This window comes from Amia ocellicauda, chromosome 12 (assembly GCF_036373705.1).
Source record: "Amia ocellicauda isolate fAmiCal2 chromosome 12, fAmiCal2.hap1, whole genome shotgun sequence".
NCBI classification, from domain to species: Eukaryota; Metazoa; Chordata; class Actinopteri; order Amiiformes; family Amiidae; genus Amia; species Amia ocellicauda.
Window position 1 is genome coordinate 11,975,012 of NC_089861.1, and position 24,324 is coordinate 11,999,335.

The 24,324-nt window shown below is 40.4% G+C and overlaps 1 protein-coding gene across 2 annotated transcripts in view; it reads right to left on the bottom strand.

Moving 5' to 3' along the window:
- Positions 1 to 24,324, bottom strand: part of atrn (attractin) — a 196,434-nt gene that overhangs the window by 71,553 nt on the left and 100,557 nt on the right. For both annotated transcript variants that reach the window (XM_066718346.1, XM_066718348.1), the window contains exons 16-24: positions 21,969 to 22,188; positions 21,509 to 21,694; positions 20,458 to 20,679; positions 19,265 to 19,402; positions 18,321 to 18,414; positions 17,636 to 17,688; positions 13,835 to 13,929; positions 11,685 to 11,763; positions 10,752 to 10,909 (exon numbers count right to left, since the gene is read on the bottom strand). In XM_066718346.1, coding sequence (XP_066574443.1) covers positions 10,752 to 10,909; positions 11,685 to 11,763; positions 13,835 to 13,929; positions 17,636 to 17,688; positions 18,321 to 18,414; positions 19,265 to 19,402; positions 20,458 to 20,679; positions 21,509 to 21,694; positions 21,969 to 22,188 — 1,245 coding nt within the window. The remainder of the gene's footprint in view (positions 1 to 10,751; positions 10,910 to 11,684; positions 11,764 to 13,834; positions 13,930 to 17,635; positions 17,689 to 18,320; positions 18,415 to 19,264; positions 19,403 to 20,457; positions 20,680 to 21,508; positions 21,695 to 21,968; positions 22,189 to 24,324) is intronic.

Consider the following 24,324-nt stretch of genomic DNA (forward strand, 5'->3'; position numbering starts at 1 on the left):
AATTTAGTCTGTCCAAATACTTTTGAGCCCCTAAAATTGTGGGGATCACACTTAAAAATTGGTGTAATTCCTACACCGTTCACCCAATTTGGATGTAACTACCCTCAAATTAAAGATGAAGGTCTACTCTTAAAGTGCTAGTTGATTGTTTCCTTTCAAATCCATTGTGGTGGCGCACAGAGCCAAAATGATGACAATTGTGTCACTGTCTAAATATTTATGGACCTAACTATATATTAACATGTCTGTATATATGTGTATACATCTTAAAGCTTTAAAGACTTTGAACTAGGAAGAAAAAAGAACACATACACATACAAATATACATATTATATACACACACACATCTATATTATAAAAGCTGCTGTGAAGGTAAGACTTTCTATCTTTTCTGCGGTTTCATTTCAACGACAACAAATTAAAAAGGTGCCTTTCAGAACGAGAAACCAGGAAAGAAGAGGAGGCCTGCCCTGTAATAACAGATTCAGCACATTTTCATCGCCCAGGGCCAAGTGAATAAATCTGGTTTGAATTAAGAAGACCGTTACTCCTTATTTTCGTCAATGCAGGGTCCGACCTGCCAGGAGAGTTAGGGAACTGGAGAGCCTAGCCAGTCACACCACAGCAATAACCCTTTCCTGTGCTCACCCACAATGCTCACATACAGATCACATGAACTGTATATCAAACTGACAACTCCAGTCCCTGAGTAGCCCCCACCCCCAAGCCTCAGAGATGCACATATTGCTTTATTTTAACCGGTTTTAAAACACAGGAAATGCATGTTTTCTTAGTAATTATCAATTAGCTACTGGATTTAAATTGAACTTACTCTAAAACAGGACCAGTAGTGTTTTGAATCAACCATAGTGCTCACTGATAAGGCACTGATGTGTGGCAATTTACAATTATCCCCACAGAAAGCCAAGGACCCTCTTGAAGCATCCCCACTAAACTATGGTGTTAAGCCAATTATCCAGTCACCAGCCTTTAACTAGTCGAGTTAGCACTGCAACCAAAATTGTGCAGTCACCAGCAGACATTTGTTTTGAGCCTAGATAAATAAAAACACTTTTAATTTACTAAGGTTATGGTTAAATGTAACCGTAAACAGGGTAAAATTCCAGGGTGACAGTGATAATTTAGTGATTGGGATTCTGAATAGCACTCCTAACAAATGATGAGAAATTGTGAACATTGTATAGTTTTTGTCAAGTAAAGGTGAATTTAGTCTCATCTGTATCAAGATGAAATGGCAAAACCCACAAAAACAGGTGATATGTTTAATTATGGCCTAGGACAACGCAGGCTCAAAAACAAGGAAATCAAAATAGTAGAAACCAAAAATAGTAATTTGAAATTCGAAGATATCTGCCTGTACTTAATCCTCAGAAACGGTTTGATACAGGGCCTTTGCTCTTACAACTCCCGCACTGCTGCTCTCAATGCATTTATTGATTCAGCAACTGTTACCATAATAGCTGTACCAGCTCCAAGGGTACCTATGCTTTGAAAATTGCATCTTTCATCAAACAGTAAGAATTGGGACAGCGGCATTAAAATGGAAACATATTGAATTTAACAGTAAACGTTATGGAAAGGTAGACATTTTCTGACTCAAACCCAGTGGAATTATGAAACTCCATCTCAAACACCATTCATTTATCTTCTCTCCTGAAAATGTGCTTAGACATAACATTTACAAATCTTTTCTTTCCTTTTTATGAATCGGATTATGTATAGACGGACCATGACTGAACCTCAGTAGATGTGCTGATTGAAGATTATTTTTATTGGAGTGGCAAGACTAAGCACTTGGGGATGTAAGGAGAAATAACATCTTCATTACTTTCACCCATTAATGTTGTAGGAGCTTGTGTAATGGTTAAGATGCAATATAATAGACCTATAATCACAACTGACTTATAATAAAATATTACAAAGAGCTCCCATCCACTATCAACTCGTTTCACAGTCTAGAATTGATCTGGCATATATAAACTACTGCAAAATGGCCATTGCCTTCTGCTCAAACTATGTGAAAGGAACATGTATGACAGAGTTATGTAAACCAGTGGTTTCCAAACCTGGTCAACAGAGGCCAAATCAAGTTAGTTTTACAGGTCACACAATCACCAATTTCCACAGCCTGGGAACACGTTAGCTACTCATAAATTAAGCATGCCACCTGTTCTGTCAAGGAAACTCTTGTCCTGGAGGGCTGCAGGCTATTCTGATATTTGTTCCAAATGATCTCTACATTACAGATTTATCAAAACAACTACATCGTTATACCTCCACGTCTTCAGAAATTAACTTTTTGAACCGAGTCTCTACAGGATTCAGCTTGGAGACACTTGCTGTAGACCAAGAAATATGTTCTCGCCAAACCACTCACGTTCTTCTGCACATTTTGGATGTAGTTTTACCAATTGGCTAAGGCATTCTTCAAGAGAAGGTCGTCTCAGCTTTGTCCACCGAGTTTTGGGATTCAGGGAATAAACATCACTAACTCACTAGGAGTCTTGATTTCATTTTAATTGTAAAGCACGCGCAACTATTTATTCATTAAGAGATAAAGACATTTATTTCCCATTATCAGTGGGTGTTAATTTACTTGAATTAGAATTCATATATTGACATTCTAATGATCTAATATTGACATTTTAATGTGTTTACCCATTCCTATTCCTGAAAAGCTATGCATTTTCAATATTTGTAAACAACAACAATAAAAAACATCTTGTATAGCACTGGAAGCATATTGGAAAAAAAAATGTTTAGGCCTACTACAGGTGTCTTTCAAACAAAGATATCAACTCACCCTAATTGTTTGTTTCCAATTTATCTTTCCTCCAATAAACAAATCCAAACTCTTCCAGCACTGTTGTGCCATAATGTAATCAGCCAACGGAAATGACTTTCACTGCAATCAAACATTTGTCATAACAAACATTCCCTGGGGGTTCAATCACGAGATTCTGACTAATGCTTTTACTGTAACTCTACAATAGTTTATTTTTCTCTTTTTTTCTGTAATGATTCATAACACACAAAAACTCATAAGATAAAATACGGTGACACAAACAGACTAACATTTTACCAATTGGTTTAAATTAAGATTTAAGATTAAAATGTAAAATATGGTTTGGTTTGTTTCTTGAAACTATATGATGTTGGAGCACTGTTATGCACAACACAAAATACCTCAGATCACATGCAAGGACAGGAAGCCATTCAAAATCTACAAATTAATAAAAAATAAAAAAAAGACTTATTCTAAAATGTAAATGTAAAGAGTTAAACTAAACAAACAGCAAAAAACAACAATCAAAACTCTTAGGCTTCATTACTGTTTTTCACACCATCTAGGTTACTCCTTCACTTAGTCTTCAGTTGAAAAAGAACATGCACTTCTACCACCATATTCAAGAATACAGAAGCCACTGTCGATTCCCTAGAGTCTGAAAACCACAAGCTGTTGTAAATTCCTGCGTCAGCCTCATACACAACAGCTAACTCCTACCCCACTTTGTATACATTCCCCTGTGCATCACTTCAGTGAAACTCACGTCAGCTCTCTGCCTGCTCCCATTAAGAGGGCACGGATAACTACAAAAGAAACACTGTACATTACAGGCTACATATTTATGGGACACCACCTGAAACAAGGTTCAGTCCAAGAAGTTAACCCCTATCTCCTGGAAAGGAAGATCGGAATCACGTCACCTAGAAAACGCCCGAGATGACACTCAACTAGCCATCAGAACAACCAGGCAGCACAAGAACATTAAAAGGGAAAATTACCTTTAAAGTGATGCTAGATCCCTGATCCAGACAAAAAAGGCAAAAGTGTGCTTACAAAAAAGACCCCACACCAATCAAAAATGAAAATGAAAAAAAAATAAAAAAAATACATGAATAAAAAAGGTTGCTTTAGGAACAGTACCTTCGGTTAAGTTAGGAACTACACCAAAAAGTGCTGCAAAGACAGCAACTCAATCCCTGGTGCTGCGCACAGGCTTCAGGGAGACCTGCTACTGAAGTCCTACTAAAGACAGGCTGGGGAGAGTTGCCAGGAGAGGAAAAGGGAGGGAAAGCGAAAGCCAGACCACTTCCAGAGGAACACGAGCAGCGCAAAGCCGGCCAGAGAGGCGGCAGCGGTCTGACAGACAGCGATCTGCCTCTCCGCACTGAACCAGGAGACTCCCAACCCAAACAGACGCGGCTCGCTCACTCGCACGCACAGCCCCTCACCAGCCCCACAGACTGCCCACCCTCAGATCTGGGGCCACTGCCTATATTTCTCTTTTGAGGAAAGTGCATTTTATTACCTGGGTCTGGCACAGGTTACAGAGAGCTGCTGTTTCCAGCACTGAAAATGTCACTGTGCTTCACGTGGAGCACAGCAGACTTGGAAGGAGGCCTGTTTGTAAATAGGATTGAGCAAGAGGAGGCCTGATTTTTCTTTTTATATGACTGGATGAGCTGAATCCTTCCCAGGTCAGAACACGTGTAGAACCCTCCCACAGCATCTTCCACTTGATCCTTCATAGATCAAGAAGGGCAAATGTCAAAATGTCCGAGATCATCACTTCTTCCCCGTCGGCGTTCTGCAGCTCTTGGAGAACTGCCAAGCTTCACAAAGTCATCCTCCCGACAGAAGGAACTTCAATACCCACCAAATTAATTGTATTTATCATTTAAGACCCATTCCAACTTCCAAAAGAGCAACTCTGATTTGGAGCTGAACTGGAGATTCACTAACACTTTCAAAAAGGACAGGAAAGCAGGCAAAAGACAGGATGGGTTTTGATGTACTTTTATTGATTTAGGTATTTATTTAAAAGTACATAAAAAAACAGAGCACTGCTGGATTTCCTTGTCAAGTGCTGCTTTTATAACAGACTGTGTGTTCTTCTGCCCAGCATATGGGGCCCAGGCTGGCAGAGAGGCCCACAGCGAGTTTCACTGGATAGCAGTGTGCGAGTCTGGATCAACACAAACCTGAAACTGGACTTCTCCGAGATGGAGCCAATAGAGAGACAGTGCCTCAATATGCTGACAACCAGCTTTATTGGATATCCCCACAGAAAAACAGACGTTTAAAAAACTTTTACCTTCAATACCACACAGTGGTGATGGTGGAAGTGGCAGTTTGTGTTCTCTGTTGCTATCCATAGGTTCGCCAACAACAACTCAAAAGGTGGGTGATGAAGCGTAATGTTGCATATGACTCAGGTATCGTGTCAGAGCTTGTAAGAGGCTGGCAGTGAAAAACATGCCACAAAGAAGGACGCAACAGCGATCTGAAGGCAACAAAAGTGACGAGCATTCACAAAGAAATACAGGACAAAGAGGAACACATTGAGATGCATGCTTCAGTTGGATTTTTGAGTTTGCCCATCAGGTAAATAGTGCAGGATGCATGCAATATCCCATTAGTGTGGTACAATCAGAAAAGAAGAGCAGAGACAAGAGGCAGATTGCCCAAACCACAACAAAGACACTCGGTACAAAAATGTATGAATAACTAACTCAATTAAAGGAATGTAAAAACAAAAAAATCAACACTTTAGTGCAGCCGGTGAAGAAAATTACTTTGTGAAGCGAACTTGTTGAAAGGCTGGAGAGTGCCATCATGGTTTTGTGTTCTCTGCTCCATAGTGTTGGAAAGCAAAGCGTTAAAGCAGGGTGCACTGTCACTAGCTGGCCGTGTCAGAGATCTGCGATTCGCTGGCACGGAAGGCTAATCCGGGGGTCTGCACAGTCTCTCATACCGCTGCTCCTGACAGCTTGTCTAAGGTGGGGCTTCTGAACAGGAGCCCCTGTGGCACTTGTGAGAAGACTAAATAAATAAATACACTCACACACAACACCCTGGCTCAGAAGAAACAAAAGCCACATTCATGGGCTGAGCTTCCCAAGTTTTCTGCACAGCAAATAAACTACAGCCAAATGTTCAGAGTTCCCAGAACATTTGGGCACATTTGAAAAACAATCATTCATAACTTGAAGGATGCATTGGTGGTGCTGGGGGGTTAATCTAAGGGGTGTTGCTGTTGTCTGGGGAAATAAAAAGATAATTCAATGTGAAAAGATGGGTTAAATCCCTTGTTTTAAAAGGTTTACTGCATGTGTTGAGTTTGTGACAGTTTATCAAGTTAAAGTTCAGGGGCATTTGTTTCAGTCATATCAGTCAAACCATTTGTAAACTTTATGTTCTTATGTTTCAGTAGAATTTACAATAAGTTAAATACATATAAGTTATTTATCAATACCTGCAAATCTAACATACTAAACTGGAATAACCGTTTAAATCTTCACAAGCACATCCAACACACCTTTTTTTAACTTTAAATACTCAGAGAACTCAGCTCAAAAGTTGGATAAGTTAGAGAGAGTATTTTAGCACTCCAAAAGCAGACTCCTTGGAGCTAGACTCTGAGGCAATAAATGGCTAGTGTGCTCCAACACCTCCAGTGAAGTGAAGTCATTGTGAGAAGGCAGTGTCATATTGGATATAGCAGGAACTGCTGACTTAAGTGTTTTATAATAAAACAAACTAAAATGTTTGGAAAATAAATAAAAATCTGGGATATAGAGCCATTAAAGCAAGAAACATAAGAGCACCACCAGGTAACAGAAAATCTAGGCTGAATTTGACTGAACTTTGCATAAAGCTTTAATAACCACACACTGGGAACAAGTAGGCAAAGAATGTAAAACATGCAAACTTAAGAGGAGTGGAATCATTCTGGAATGAGGATAGCTTTGAAGAGCAAGATAGGAACACTGCTATCTTTAATTTAAACAAATAACAGGCTTTTGAATCATTATGGAGCTTGTCTAACGTGTAATTATACCATATACAGAGAAACTGTTAACAGTCGTTGAGTAGCACATTAAAGTGTTTGGAGAGCAGTCAAAATCAGGCTGACACATGGTGGACAAAATGGAAAACTGGCTAAATTCAATGTATTACAGGGAGACAAGAAGATCATAGGATATAATGATGGGATGAGTGTAACACAACAAGATTAGGCTGTCTACAATGCTTCGGTTGGCAAACAGAAACATTTCCTGAGTTGACCACTTCTTGTTTTGAATTGAAAATGAGCATGATAACTGTGAGTGCCTCTAGTCGCATACTGTGCGAAGGAAAATAAAAATGGTAAGCAGGTGGCAGTAAGCAATCATTGCCAGGCATCCTGTGGAGTGGTGAAATAACGACTAAATTAAAAGCTGTGGAAACAATGTATAGAGTGATGAAATGCAGATTCACCCAACAATCCTCCCTTTGTTTTGCACAGGGCTCACCTTCATAAGCTAACTGGTGTCATCCGCACAGCTCCAAGGGAACCAGGCCCATAGCGCCCATCCGTAGAGCCCCAGTGTGCTTTGCTAACAAGTATGACTGAATAATTTTGCATACTAAACTCCCACACTCAGTGAATTCCCTGGAGGGAAGAACACAGCATATATACACCTGCTTATCACACTATAAAAATCCGTCTTTGGCTCAGATGTGATAAAGCCGGATGCCTTGCGTTTGGTGAAGTCGGAGCCAGCTGCGATGTTTCCTCTGGACATATTGGGAGAACTTGGCTCCTTTCCCCATGCTGAACTTCCACACTGGTATCGCTTTCAGCTCAGTGCAAAGACACATGGCAGGCCAACAAGAAAAACTCAGGTCTTTAGATCTCACAGCCAGGGAACTCAATACTACCAGCTCAGCAGAAAGGCCCCCATTAAACACATTCAAAGGCAACAGTTCAATAGTGCAGTCGTCAGGGCGCTGAGTTCAACAGAGAGAAGCACTGTAATTGCTGGGAGCTGTAACACGCCAGCATTATGTTTTTACAGCTTCGAACAATATCTTCCATCAATACCAGACCTGCTTGTGTTAAACAGGGTGTCAAGTGTATCCGCTAGTTTAATAGCAACAGATATCGTTTAGTTCTGGATGAACAGAATGTGAAGTTATATGACACTGGCCCTCAGGGGTCTTGGAAAGCTTTTTTGGTCCCAAATACTAATGTCCATGGGCAGGACAGACTGTTCCAAATAAAAGAAAAAGATTTTTCATTTGAGATATCAGTCGAGTGTGCTTACGTCAAACTAAGACGAGTCCCATTTAACGTAATGACTTCAGACATTTGGGGGAGGAAGATCTGATTGATAGCGAGACAGACAGATGAAGAAGCCCGTTTCTAGTGGTGAGAAATAAATAACAAAAAAAAATCCCTCCAGTGATGGGATTGGTAAACATTTCTAATGAGTCTCAGCTCATTTAGCTCACAATGTTTTTAAGAGGATAAACAACTAAACTGTTTAAATGGTATTAATATAATCCGCTCCTCTCGCCGCCTAATGCCTCTTCATTCAGTGGATTATGACACTCATCCCTCTCTCATCCTTCGCAAAACTGCAAGCATGAAGAACCTCTGCTCTGGCCTCGCATGAAGCCACTGAATGGGAACAGAGACAAATGGTACGCGCTGGGGGGGAGAGTCCATCATTTTCCTCTGACTAAAAAGAACTTATAAGAAGAATAAACACAACCAATGACATTGACAACCGTACTGCAAGATAGACACCTTGTTCGATGTATACGGTAAAAGCCGTGCCATGTCTGGTCTGAATCTGATGCATCAGAGAGTGTACACAACTCTACAGAGGGTGACAGATTTTGAAGCTGATGACAGCAGACTCGATTTTCATGGTTTAGCTGCCTGGGGAGTAAGGGCCAATGCTGGCGCAGCCGGGGGGCACCGCGTGGCACTTTGAGATGCTCTGTATTGCGTGAATGGAATTTGCCATTCACTGTGCTGGATTGTGAGCTGCTCTGAAGTGGACAGGTGTTTAACAGCTGAGGTAGACGTGGAAGCATACAGTACACACAAAAGTCCCAGGTCCTTCACCCAAGACTGCGCGTTCATTGCCTGTTCTCTGCCATCTGCCTGTTAATATCAAAGTGACTCCACCAATAGTGTAAATGGGATCTTTTAAAAAACACAATACATACAAATAATAGCACAAAAGCAAAATCCACCATGCAGTTATGGCACATACCGGCACTTTATCTTAAATATCTTAAATAGCTTCAAAGGCTTCAACACTATCTGTGCAGTTGCAGTTTTTGTTTGTTTTAATTCCCCCCACCCCAGGAAGAAAACCACCCGAACAACATAAAGCAAGCGGACATCTGCACGCGCTCAGACGATGCACTGCAAAGCTGATCTAACAGCTTGGCAGCAGCAGTACACGTGTAATAATAACTGCGGCACTCTGCCCTGAGCTACACAGTGTAAGCCCTCAGTAATTTCAAACATTTTTTGTTTAAATATACAAACCCTCCTGAAAGAAACAAGCCTACCAAGATGCATTTGGCCTTAAAATGGGGCAGATGCCAAGCAGTTTGTCACCAGACTGAAATATGCCTTTGCTTCATTACTTATTTGACATCCATCACTGCTAACAGTGTGAACGGTCAGGGTGTAGAAGAACTGCAACTGGAAATTGATTAGTTTAGCATTTGATTAGATTATAATTATTTTACAAATCACTCAAAGGGAATTGCCTCCCCTTGCTGCACACTTAAACGTTAACATCTGAAAAAGATGCTAAAACAAGGTCGAGTGTCCAAATGTATACACACACAAATCTATAATCCACTTACCACCACAGCTGTCAAGCCTGTTTAAATTGTTATTGTGTGAAGTAGACACTGATATTAGAAAAGGTGTGTTCCTGGAGAAAATTGTTGGGCCTTGTATTGATTTGATGGTGTTAACAGACGCTTTCTAATGTCATAGCTGCCAAAACATCAAAGAATATCATGTCTGTGTGGCCTGGTCTCCTAACTGACATCTTTGCTTTCTGCCAGATAACATCACTCTATTCCTAATACCTGTATGTCTTCAGATGAATGTGACTTCATGTCAGTAGGGTTCAACTTCATGGGTGTTGACACTTACATTGCTGCCTAAAATTGTGCATGCAAATATTAACTGTAATTAACAGAAAAGCATCTACAGAACTGAATTCTGTAATGACATAGATGGGACCCAAATACAATATAAACCATGAGCATTCAACTCTATCGCAATGAATGTTTTATGATGGCCAGAATGGTTGGTGTTTATTGCAGCTCTTTATTGCCCGAAGCATTGATTATAATTAATAACATTTATTGAGGTTTGTGTATAAAGCATCACTATCAGACCCACCGCTGCATGAAGGCCTCGCCAAGATGCATCTCCTGGACACACTCCTTTACATATCTTGATCATGTCAGAGTCTTGGTGCAGTCGGATTGCTGATGTAGCATTGTTGTAGATATATTTAATAAGAGTTACATTGGTTTCCTCAATGTTTATATTTCTAAAAGACATGATGACTGAGAGTCTGTACATATTGAATCAAATACTTTCCACTTTTGGCAGTATTGGACACCTGTTTGAGGATCTTCTATTTGTTTGTTTGTTTGTTTGTTCTTCAATAAAGGTATCAAGGCTGCTTGAAATCCATTATTGTCTAGGTTGCACTTCCACCTACCTTATATGACAGTGAAGCAGCAGGGCTTTGAAAATCTGTTAATTCATACATCTATGCATAGTGATTTTTGTTAAATCATTGTGGTGCTAAACAGTCTTCAAAGCTGCTAAATATTGACTGTATTCACCCACTAGCAAAGCTTAGTTTTCCACCCCAGTTTATCCCACTGAGTACCACTGAGTAAAGCTCACCTGTATTTTAATCGGCCAGGTGAAGTTGCTGACATACACATAAAAGGTGATGTTAGGATTGTTGCGAAAGTCAAACTTCTCATTGGAGAAGCTGTCCTTGTATTCCTTGATGTTGCTCTTGGAGACAATAGGGGTCTCCTCACCTGCTTGTGTGCCTGCTGCGGAAGAGAGAAAGAAAAGGTGTGAGACCAAGATATTCTATTGTGGCACTCTTTATGGTCATAATTTGATTCCTACAAAAAGGGAGCACCCCGGTGGCCAGCCACGAGCACAGACTTCAGTCAAGTGTGACTATGTTGGGATGTCCTTGAATGGTACCTGCGGGGATGCTGAACCGTACAGAACAGCTCATTGAACACGGGTTTAAATTTATCAGCCCGACCCACTCGAGTTAAACTCTTGACTGCAGAAGAAGGAAGTCTGGAAGCAAAAATAGAAATGTCACTTTCTTTTTCTTGTCCCAGTCGATCAGGCATCCCACAGCAAATCTCCTATCATGGTCTTTTTCTGGCAGGTCCAAGTAGTCATGTAATGCAGATTCCTTAGATGGTACACTCTTTGCTACTCCTTACAAAATCCATATTCTCTCTCCCTTTATCCCCACTATCCCTCTCCCTTCCTCTTCTTTATTTGGATAAACCATGCCTTCCCTTAAAGCACAATGGGAGGAGATGCTTCAAGAGTAGAGTCTTTCTGTGTCTTCCTGTAACACATCTGTTTAGACTGCAACTGTAGACCTCTCATGCCTTCTTTTTATTCACTGTAATGTGTGGATGTATTTTGTGACATTTCAAGTTCATGAAGAATATTAAGTGTTTGTAAAACCGTAAGTCTGCTAAATAGCGTAAAATTATTATTATTATTATTATTAATAATAATAATAATAATAGTAATATACCTGCCTCTGTCACACACACAATGGCTCATAGTTACCTGCAAAACTGGTGGCCCAGGTGATGTTAAGATTGAAGTTCTTTGATGCATTAATGAACATGTCAAGGTCCCGGTTTTGCTGAAAGAAGACAAGAGAAGATCTCATTAAGCTTGTGTAGTTGGGATGTATAGCATTACTATTACAAGGTCTTAGACACTGACAGAGAGGTTAAATAAAAAAACATCAATTGTCATACACATGCATGCGTCTTATTCAGCATCACATTTAAGAGCAAGGGCAAAATATCTGTGAAGAGGGGCCATTCCAACAGTTTCAGTCAATACCATTGTAACAGTAACTGTAAAATATGACAATAAGCAATGTGTGTAATCTTCTTTTGTGAACACAAAATGTAGGCCTACAGCTTTCAGGAAATCAATCAACCTCAGGTTTCATTCAATTGGTAAAAACAATCTGTAAAGAATCTCTTTGGAGAACGACAATAGTCATCTATTTGGAAGACCTTTCAATCAAGTGGTCTTATCGAGTGTTCTTCACTTTACAAGTTTACACACACAATAAGGAAAACCCTTTTGTTATAGGTTATGTTGGCATTACAGCATCACTCTTCTGTGAGACACTTAAGCCATTCTGGCACTGGGCAAGAAAATATTTGTTATTAGGGGGTAGAGCTCTCTGAAAACCATGGGCAGGAAAATCAAATCCACACTGTCACCAGAGCACAAACACAGAAGATCTGGAGAGCAGGAGGTCAAATGAAAAAGATTTATCCCACAAAATCCCCTCTTGGCCCTGGGTCTTCATAGCAGCAGCAGCTCGACTGCCCTTTTCTTGGTAGTGTCACCTGAATGTAGCTCTTCTACTGTCTTTCCTCTCTCATCCACCCTCCCCAAACCCTCACATTCATCTACAGTCAGATCAGGTTCTCAGTCAGGACTGCTTAGTTCCCTAAAGCAGACTGAACAACAGGGGAACAAGTGGCCATGCATTGTCAATTTGGCTTCCCAGTCTACTGCTAAAAGTCACTCGGCTTCACACCCACGTGCTCCAGGGAAGAGGGGCCAAATGCCTGCTGTAAACTATGTGTTTCATTCAGGACCCAGCAGAAACATTCTCATTGTAAATTGGATGGCATCTTACAGGAAGCATATCAGGCTCATTTTTATCCCTGACTTGAATGGCTAATACACACGTAACTGACTCCCTGTATCGCTTGGGCATGAATGGAACAATTTACCATCACGAAGCTCAATGGGCATATTAATCATAAAATAAATTACACCTCAAATAATTTCTTGATGTACAGATTCTGTGAGATGGACTAAATGTAACTATACATTCTTGATTTTCTGTGCGTGTGTGTCACAGTCAATCAATCCATTTTTATTTAGTATAGCGCCTTCTGCAGGATAGCCACAGAGCACTTTACAGATGAAAGAACAAACAAAATAAACAAAGAACACAATAAATAAACCATAAATAATAAAATAAAAAACTTTTTGGCACGGAGGAGAGAAAAACAAAAACTCCTATAGGATGGCAGATTGTTATTGGAGAAAATAAATCTCTGGGGCTCCACAGCTTAAGGCCTAGGCTTAACGGTTGCCTCCCCTCCAGGCAGTATAATTATATGATACAGCAACAAGAAGATGAGGAGGATTTACGACTATCATTTCTCGGTAAAGTACAAATTCTGGGTCAAATAAAAATGCAACATGTTGGTGATCACACCTACCACACATCAAAACAGTGATGGGGAAAGATAAAAGGGAAAAAGGAGGAAAACTTAAATAATTAAGTCCCATGAGAATGAGGCGACGTATTCTGGACTAACTCTGACAAGACACCAACACAGAACACAGTGACAGTCTGAGCCCAGATTAAACGAGATAACAAAATATTGCAAGGGCTGTGTTGCGTTTCAACACTGATTGGAATGAGATGGGGGAGCTGGGACTGATCAGTGTAAAAGACAGCCAGGAGCACTGGAAATGTCCACAGACGCTCTGATTAAAAATGTATGTGGCAGCAATTTAAATATTCATAGTCAAATATTACCTGTGGATATTCATAGAAAACGCTTTAGGGTGTCGAGCGTTCTCGAGAGCACCAACAGGCAGGTCGAGTGTGATAGGAACTATTCCTGTAACTCTGATGGGCTCGGCAGCTCTCCGGCAGACGGACTCACCTCCTCAGGCGTGGCAACAAAGTTAATGGCTGTGTAATAGCGGTCGTCCTCCTGCGACAGGCTGAAGGTGAACTGGTAGTCAATGAGAAGAGTATCTGGACAGACAAAGGAGACAGGAGACAGCAGGTCAATGACAGGTACCTCTTCCCAACCACTGAACATGTTGGCAATGATTACCTTGGTTGTCAACTCACAGACCAGTGTTCTTCAAACCTCTTGAACTCAACAATTGCTTTTGACTTTGGACAATGTAACTAATAAACCAATGAAGTTTGGCTGGAATGAAAACCAGATTATTCTTTCGCTCTACTGGACTAGATTTGAACCCTGTAATACAATATTCTGAACGTTCACCTCTCTGTGCACTGTGAAAACAAGTAGTATTAGATGAGTAGAATGCCTAGATAACTAAATCTGAACTGAAATTGATGAATTACGTGTAGAACTAAGACTCCCCCACACACATAAATGGGGTAAGAACACGAGTATGATTTGTACTGCTTTTCCTTTCGACAGATACACTTGACCCATCAAGATGCTGTTTCTAAGTCAGAGGCGTCATCTACAATTTCTGCATCATCCTACACCCCCATAAGAGTGGATACTGCTCTCTAAATGTCACTTTCCATATTACAACCATAATGCCCACGTAGCAAAGAAAAAAGTCCTGAGTGTACTAATCTGAAAAAAACTAGAATAAAATTTAGAGGAATTGGCAGAAAGCACTAATCGTTGGGGATACTTTTTAATGGCTACATTCCAGCTGGAACAACAAAATCTGCTGTACTGTTGATAATAAAGACAACACTGAATATTACAGTTTGGATTTTCTCACTACAAAGCTTTAAAGGACAAAGGAAAAAAACGCAGCTATAAAAATACTTCACATTACTATGGCATGGTGTATGTATCTTACTCATAGACAATTACAATGCCAATACCAATAAAACCTTGAATTTAGACATAACAGGACATTGCCCTTAGTTTAAACCATTATGACACCGAGTCTGGCTCAAAATGTGAACCCGTAAATGATACAGAATATGAGCAACAATCCCAATTCCCTAGACAAAGCTGTGTAAAGCCTGCGAACAATAACTTATTTACAAATAAAAAGTAAATAGCCATTAACAGAATCAAACCCATTATAGAAGATGTTTTACATCAACAATATAAGCAGAACACTTAAATTGTGACATTATCAAGGCCCTTCCCAATTACAAAATTATGTTTTTTTTTTTCTCCTCTTGCTAAATGTATGGTTTGATCGATAGCATGACAAAAGGAACACTAGATTAAGCTGTGAATGTAATTATGATTCAAAGGGTGGAAAGTTTAATTCCTAACAAGAGACAGTGTTAGAAAGTAAACTGACACTCATGAGACGCACAAACAGCTCCCCCAGGGATTGTTGTATTGTTGCGTTCTGTCACTGCTCAATGTTAGTATATATCCACAGGGAGTCTACTTAAATTATGCAAATTTCAAAAGGCTGTGATCTGTGTGCACAGTATAGATAAGCATACATCATTATATAGACATAAACAAGAAAGTTTGTGAGTTTATAAAGCAAATGGGTTTTTAAATGTGGTCTTCACTGCAGGCATCAGCCAGATAACTTTCTTGGTTTCTTGGTTTTATCAGTCTATATCTATGAAGATCACTGCAACTCCAGGGTTTCACGCAGCTATACTGATATTTTGACACACTTGGCCAATAATTGGTGCTCCCTGGCCAAACAAATGTGTAAACACTGAAATAAAATGTACACAAAAACCATTTTAAAACAGTTTTTTCCTGTGTGTTCTGAAGTGGTTGTTTTGAGGCTGAAAACATCAGGATCAATGGTGACATCTTTTGGTCAAGAAATGTACCACAGGATCAATCGTGCTGATGGTACTGTAAAGTACATAGCTAAATAATGGGTTTTTTTTGTTTGTTTTTTTAAGCAGATTTAGCCGATGTGTCCCTTCCTTTGTGAAAAATGATTTTATAGATAGGCTCCAAGATGTTTCCACTTGCTTCAATCTACAGCTACTCTTTTCCATGTCATGCCTGCAAAGTGTATGATTTCATCTTCCCATCTTCTATGTGGTCGTCTTCAAGGTGTTTTTTTAATCTACTTGGATCCATTCGATACCTTCCTTTGTCCATCGTTGATCTGTTCTTTTTGCTATGTGTTCAGCCCACTGCCATTTTAAAATGTTCACTCTTTCAATAATGTCACATACTTTGTATTTTTTCTTGGATGCATTCATTTATTTTTCTATTTCTTCTTGTTATTCCAAGCATAGTGTGTATTGATCAAATACTTTTCTCCTCAGACAAATAGGTAGATTTCCTTTCAGCAGATTACAGCCTTTTCTTCCAAATGCACTCCATCCCATTTTTATTCTTGAATTTCTTCCATATCTCCAACTGCGCTGATTTAGTGTCCAAGGTAGACATAACTTTAGACTTCTTCGAGTATCCATTGATGTACTTGATGTGATTTAACACAGCTGTTAAACATGACTTTGGTTTTACTCAGGTTCATTTTATGTCAAATTTTCTTGGATCTGAGAGTTCTTGAAATTGAAGCTGCAGGTCTTCAGGTGTTTAATATGTCATCTGCAAATCGTAAGCTGTTCAAAGAAGCTCTGAGGAACACTTCAAGAGTTGCCTTGAAGTGTTTTGGAGAGATTGTGTATCCTTGATAGACTCCTTTACAAATCTTGATCTGGTCACTGTCTTGGTGGAATCGGATTGTTTTTGTATCTGATTCATCGTGTTTTATCCACTTTGGGTGAAGGTTCCTGTAGATATCTTCCACTCTTCTGATAACTGCATATTTTGTATTGTTATGCCATCAAATATATATAACCCATATTTGTTTGGTTATACTACACAATATCTGTAGCAATAAAATAAATACAAATACAAATGCTGAAATACAAAATATAATGAACAAAGAAAAACACTCAACAATTACTTACGGAAAATTACTACTCAACAATTTTTGTATAACAATCTAGCAGAACTATAAGAATGTGAGGTTCACGGTCGTACATTTTTAAAAGAAAAACACTCTTGCCTTCCTTCACTGGGGTCAGAAGACAAGGAAATTCTCTTTCTAATTCTCTTTGATGCCATCGTTATTAAAAGTCAGAAAATCCTTTAACCACAAGTGTGTTGAGCATGTGTGTGAGAAATGTTCTGAACAGCAGCAGGAACACTCTAGAGAAATACCCAAGCTGTCTGTCCAAATTTTCATTTGAATTCTTCTTGAATATGTCCTTTGTAAATAAAAATAAAACCAGGGTATCAAGTATTGTTTGCCATCACAGATTTAGTGTATAGTCTTTGTAATGGGATTCAACCATAATATGCCTAAGTAACTCTAGCCCCAAAAAATTATTCCTTTGAAGAAACTATTGAAAATAAATAGGTCGCTCAGAATTTATTTTAAACAGGACAAGAATTTCCTTTCCCTCCCTGACATAACAGCAATAATACCCTGGCTGAACTGGAACTGCTAAAGCAAATCCAGCATTACGACTCTTCAACCTGCCCAAAATAGGCTCACTTGAATTGCTGGTGCATTGGTAATACTTTCCATTGTGGGTTTAATTGGCTTTGGTAAAGATTGAAAGTTCTCAAGGTTTAGTTCAAATTCCTGACCACCTTATGTTTCCCCATTCTCAAATATTTGTTTTCCACACATAAAACAGCCGTTCGAAATCTTTGCTTTACACCTAACTTTAACAGGATTGTTTTTCCTTTTAAATGCCAGTATGTGTTTTTAATGCGGCATATACTCACAGTAGCAGGTGCCTTTAAGGGGGTTGCCTTGGTAACGGTTCTCTACCTCACACCTGAGGACAAAAACAAAAAAAAAAGTCATGAGGCAGCTAATTAGACTGCCAGCGCGCCGTCAGAACGACTGAAAGAGACGGTCAGAGAACACACGCTAAACGCACCTCAAAAAGAAGCGGAAAGCAAGCGTTTCAGTGAGATTCTACAGTGCCAGATCCTTCAGAAATCACAATGTGTGCACAGCAAAGTAAAGACTTTCAGGCGAGATAGGGGGAAATGGAAAAAGTTTGTTTGAGCAGGTTTACATGACTTTGGGAAAACAAAAGCAGTTTTCTAATAAAAGATCCGAGAACGCAAATTACACAAGTTAACACTGCATTATGGATGGCTGTTCTGCAGTCAACAGGTAGAGGAGGGATTCTGGAGAAACACCAGCTTTATGAAAGTCACAGACACCCATGGCAGGGCTGCTGAGGGTCAGAAAGGACACAGTGTGCTACACAGTGGGGGGATAATCTCGAAACACTGCAAACAACTACACTGCAGGTGACAGAGAGAGATACAGAGGAGATTGAGAGCAAAGCGGGCGGAAGAGCTGGAGTAGAAGGAGGGAGACAGAGTGAGGATGGGGGGGGGCAAAAAAAATAAAGGACAATCAAGGAAAAAATGCAAGGGAGGCCAGTGTACTCACAGGTGACAGCGGTCTCCCTTGATGCCCTTGGTTGTGCAGAAACACTTCCCATTGTGGGGATTGCACATGCTGGCGTGGCCATTGCACTTGCAGGCTGAAATCACATACAAAGGATCAATCAACACAGAGACAGCGCACAGACAGACAGTTCAGAGCTTGTTTTCTGCCGTCACCTGCTTTTATTTTGGCATGCCATCTTACATTATCCAACAATAAGGGTGCCAGGCTGAGTCCTGTACGTGCGGCAGTGCCTGCTGTTCATGGACATACGGGTCAGAAGTCAGTGTCTGTATATTTTATAGTAAAAGATCAGTAAGGACAGATACGTTCCAATCAAATCTGCACCTGTACTGACAGCTTGCCCCTGCCATTTGTTGAAAGTCTACTTCCAGTGTATGGGACTCCATTTCATGCAACAGTACTGTCATGTTTGCCTAATTAAAATGAATATATGGATAAGCAACAAAAATGCTACTACTACTTGTTTGTCTGTATACTATCTTCTGTCTCCCATTCTTGTGCAACACACCTATATGTAATTCTCAGTTTCTTTCAAGTTTACTGCTCAGATCGGTTTTCTAACATGTTCTGTGTAACTCTCTGATTTATGCAACAACTAAGTCTCAGTCATAGAAGGCTATTGTATAAATGAATATTGTCCACTGTAACACAAGGCTAAATTATGTTTTGCAGTCATGTAGTTTGTTGCATGTTAATTTTAGAAAGAAAAAAAAAAAAAACACAAATCAGGTGGGAGAAATGTCTCTTCTAAATGACCTACTACAACAACAACAAAATCAAATAATATCTGTGACTCCTTTTAGAATTCAGATCTACAGTTGGCATTGTAGTCTAGAAAGGACCTTCGGCCATGTCATTGGGCCAGCTACTGCACTATCCGCATACAGGTTGTTACAGAACTGATTAATTGACCCGTCACTCACGCTGGCAGGTGCCCCCATTGGTGGGGTCTCCATAGTAACCAGAGATGCAGGTCTCGCAGTGCTTGCCAGTGGTGAGGTCCTCACATTTCTCGCACACGCTCTCGTTGAGGCACTTACTGTGCCCGTTGCACTGGCAGGCTGCCCACATACAGAGAGACAGAGAGAGAGCGATTTGAAAGCCAAATTAGAAAATCAGAGCAAAATGTGAAGATCTGAAAAGTAATTCCAAAACTCGCGGGGTATCGGCTGTGAAAGTTTGGCTTTTCCGTAAACAAAACAAACCAAAAGGAAAGAAAAAAAGCAACAAAACGAAAAACAGGGTTATTACTTCAATACCCAGGTGCCTGTGGCAAACAAGCGGGGATGGTTTCTCAAGTGCTTAAATAACACCTGCAATAAATCACAGCTCTGTGTGGCATGTGTGTGTCTGAGCAGAGTAAATGCCAGGGTTTCTTAGCGAACGAGACGGATATACAAAACACCAGGTGAATGCTACTGAGGTTTGGCCACACGCTAAAAGATTTATTAGTTATTGTCTACGAGCAACGACCATAAATCAGTGGCCGACTGGTTCACTTTGAGCCGAAAAGAAATATGGCCGCACCCGTTTATTTGTCAAGAGTCTCACAGAAGCGTTTCTGCCATTTGCTCCAGGTGTATGAAAACATATCTAGAGGGTATTGGGTATTTTTTTAAATAAAGAACAGCAACGGTAATCCTATTTGTTTTTGCCTCCCATTGTAATTTATCCAAAACCCCTGGGACTATTTTACATAGGGGGAACATCAAGGGACATGAGAATCACAATGTGCGAAGGCAGAAGAACAATTTAACAACAGGGCATAAACCCCCTTAAGTATTGAATAACATCAAGAACACAGCAGCTTTTACCTTAACTGGCATAAAGACTTCAACATGTTATGTTCTCCTTTGGGCAAAACCCTTAAAACAATGGTAACGCTAAGGGGAAATGAAGTAGTTTTATGCAGTTGGACACTATGACTTTATGATTTTGCCCAACCAGTTTCTGAGAATTATATTCAAAGGGGACATAAGATTACAAACATCTTGGAACTGAACGTGTGCCAAACAGTGCATGAAGTGGAGATATCAACATTGTGTGCAAAACAACCATTGGGATACATTAATAGATAGGGGTCTAAACTTATAAGGATAAGGAAGCAGGCCATTACCAGGGCAGTGAATGAAGGACCAGTTGTACTTGTTCTCTGCGGGGCACATGGTGAGATTGACGGCAGGTTCCTGGTAGGAGACAGTGGTGGAGGCGTGGAAGGGCCCTCGGTAGGACCCCTCAATGCACTGCCCCCTCCCTGTGTTACTGGGGTCTGTGCACCATCCACAGCCCGGCTGGTCCAGACACTGGCCACACGTGCGGTATCCCGAACAGTTCTCAGCTGCAATCAAACAGCAGAGAGACCGTTTATACACTGAGGGCAACAGAACAGCTAGTTGTAGAATAAGGGTCCATCATGCCCCGACTGAGAGACGGATGCAGGCAAAAGTATTGGCACTCTTAGACTGACCCAATGTTAAATTCCATTTAGTTTAATAGATATTGCTTAATATGCTGGAATTCTTAAGTCTCTTAACACCAGGAAAAAACTGGCCAATTGAATACATATTAAGTTCATTAGCAGAGAAGGCAGAATGAGAATCCACTTCACCTGCCGTCCTTGAGATGAAACCGTTTTGTGCTCATGCAACAGGTTTCGACACACTATTCGGGTATTTACAAAACCTGTCAGCTAGGCAGTCAGAATTATCCAATGGGAAATATCTTATTTCACTTCCCAGACAGAAAGGTATCAAATAGTCCAATCAAACACAGAATTACCTTTAAGCACCAGCGTACACAATAATTCCTGAAGGCACTGCCTGTACCCGAATGTAATGACAGCCTATTACAATTGATTGGAGGTGGCTCAAAAATGGTATTCTGGGAGCTGAAAAGCGTGTCATGCAAACATAATAAGTCAGATAGGTTCAAGCCATTGTAGAGGGTTAAAAGCACAGAACTCAATGGCACGATTTTTCGAGCACACATTGTCCTTGCAGTTCATATATACCATAAACATTTAACAACCCTGTTTCACAAGCACAAAATTAATGTTCCACAGAGGCCAGAAGATTTCAGTATCTCACTTCAGAAAACAGTAGCGAACTGCCCCACGGGTTGAGGTCTGGTACGCACGTCACTGTGACACGGTGTCATTTGAGCCTTACGTGGGCAGAGGTTCATGGTGTACCACTCCATGCACTGGCCAAAGGGGAAGGAGGCCACGTAGGCGTTGGAGTCGACGCACTGCTTCATGTTGCTGCACCACATGCACTCAGAGCTGCCGCTGGTGCACTCTGTACAGGTGGGGCGGAGGGCACAGGGTGTGCGGCACTGCTTGGCACTGTGGTTGGCTGGCAGACAAAAGAAAGACCCAGTCCATCGAACGCACATCTCGTACACATATAGTACAATTTTATATTCAATGCAATAATCTTAAAACAGCTTTAACAGCATTTAAAACAACCTTGTTTTCTGCGGCCTCCATCACCCAGGGGATTTCTTCATTATTCAACACCAGTCTACTGTGTGATTGGACTTTTCACCAATTTTAGATTGTATGACAATCCATGAGCGGGATTTCTGGACACGGCAGTGGGTGACAGGGTCAAAGGGAGGCGCTCTTACCTGGGCGCTCGCACAGGCTGCCGTTGACGGAGTTGACACAGGTGGCCGCCTTCAAGCCACTGGGTGAGGGGTCCGCCAGGTAGCCACAGAAGCCGGCGTCACTGGGCTCCCCGGGTAGCCACTGCAGGAAGGTGTTGGTGAAGGGAGACATGTCCTCCCAGCACCAGTATGAGATGTTGATCTTGCGTAACCCCACCCAGGGCGTCACAGTAGCCTTGTACTGTAAAGAAACACGAGGGAAGGAGGTCAGTTTCATTGTATATCTCTCTCCAATATATTTTTGGACGTGTCAACACTCCTTGAGAGTTGCATGAACATATATACTATTATTTATTTCTTAGCAGATGCCCTTGTCCAGGATGACTTACAAAATATAAGAGCAATACAAAGTGCAATAATACAGTGCAATTCAAGGCATAATACATTTTACAAATTCCAATTTACACAAGTGTATACAATAAATGAGGTCTTACATCCTGGATTCTAAAAGCCGAGTGCAGAGAAGATGTTGAGTCACAGTCAAGGGCCAAAGGGAAGGGAGCATAGGGGAAATCAAAATAAACTACACGAGTACTAGTAACGCAAGGCAAGCAGTATTATAAAATGTTGTATAAGTGCAATCTTACAAGAGAATTAATTACTAAATTACAAGTAGTTTTGCTTTACAGTTCCAAAATTTGAAAGTATTGGTTCACATGTTACTCAGAAATGTTCAAGGAAACACAGCTAAACACCAGTACTGTATGGCAAAACCAGTTACTTGCCATTTAAAATACATTTTCTGTGTATAATATCATCTGCCTTGCAAGTTGACATTTATTTTTATTGAAGTTTGCAAAGAAATCCTGAAGCTTAATGAACAGAAACACTCTAGGGGAGTAAACCAGTGTTTCAAGTGCGCAGTGCTTCGTTAGTGAAAACTGTACACCCAACATTCACAAAGAACTGCGTGTCAATCTGATCGGCAAGTCATGTCAGAAGGCTTTTAATGAAAATGTTATATAATCTTGAAAAGGAATCGCAGACAGCACATTAACACCATGAAATATCCGGATAATGCAAACAACCACAGGTCTTCCTTTAACTCTTCTGAGTGGCGCCGGTTCCTACTCAGGGTGAGAAATGCTGACAGATTTTTATTCCACCTGAAAACCTGTCAGCTGCTAGGGCAATAGACCCATCTGGGCAATCACTAGCTCCACAAAGCTGCCAACCCCAGCTTGTTTTGATATTTTTTTATTGCTTCACTCCCAAATGAGCCACACATTTCAATGGTGTATTCAAAAGCGTCACTCTTAAAATCCCTGTCAATTGTATGATTAGGATTTGGCCAGCTATAGTTTTTACACACATGAGCCAAACCCAACCCCAACCCCCCACAGACACAGTTCTACCAACTTTTTGTTTTTAAATATAGGTCAGCATGTCAAAATTGTTACAGCTTTATCTGTTCGTTACAGTTTTCTGAACCCTTCAATCAGAATAACAAAAAAAACAGCGTATAGGGTTTATAAAAAAAGTATTCAAGTATTTCTTTTGTACTGTTAAACTTCTCACAGCGTTCTGCAGTGCGAACTAACAGAAAGACAAATCTGTTTCATTATGCACAGCATAACAGTTGTGTTCCAGTTTGCTATCGATATCAATGGTAGTGTTACACTGTAATTGGGATGACTGTCAAACAGCCTGGGGTGGTTCCAGTTTAATTAAGTCTGGTCTATAGCTGTCTGTCTCTCTTGGTGAGGGATGTCAAACAATAACTGTTGTGGAGCTGGCAGGGCTGGAGTGTAACATCGGGATAACACGTTTCATCAATACCTTCAATCATCAGATCTATGGGCAATGTTCCTGTCAGAAAATTCTGGAATTGCTGGTTCTATTCTGACGACAGCTTATTGTATCATTTTTTTCTCACAAATGTAGACAGACAGACAGACCGACCAAAGTGAGGAAATGTTTACAATTTGCTGAGATTTATTTGAAGTTTTTGTTTGTATATTTCAAAGTGAATGGGCATTTTTAATTTCTGAAATCATTACAACTGAAGTACACTTTTCCATAGACAAATTGCCACTGAGACGCAATCTATAGAAAACCTGAGTTCAATTGGGTATTTCTATATGAAATCAGCACTATTAATTATAATAACTGCACTGAGTGTTCAGCACAGGCACCATTGTTAAGGGTTCCTTCTTGAGCATTAACAAACACAATAATGAGTCACTTGCAGTATGACACAAAACACATGCTGGGTGGCATTTAATTAGCACAGACAGCGAGACAATATTTTCTAGTAGCAGTACAAGGGACTCTGTGCTTTCTTCCCTCAGGCTCTTCATATATTAAGAGGAGGAGA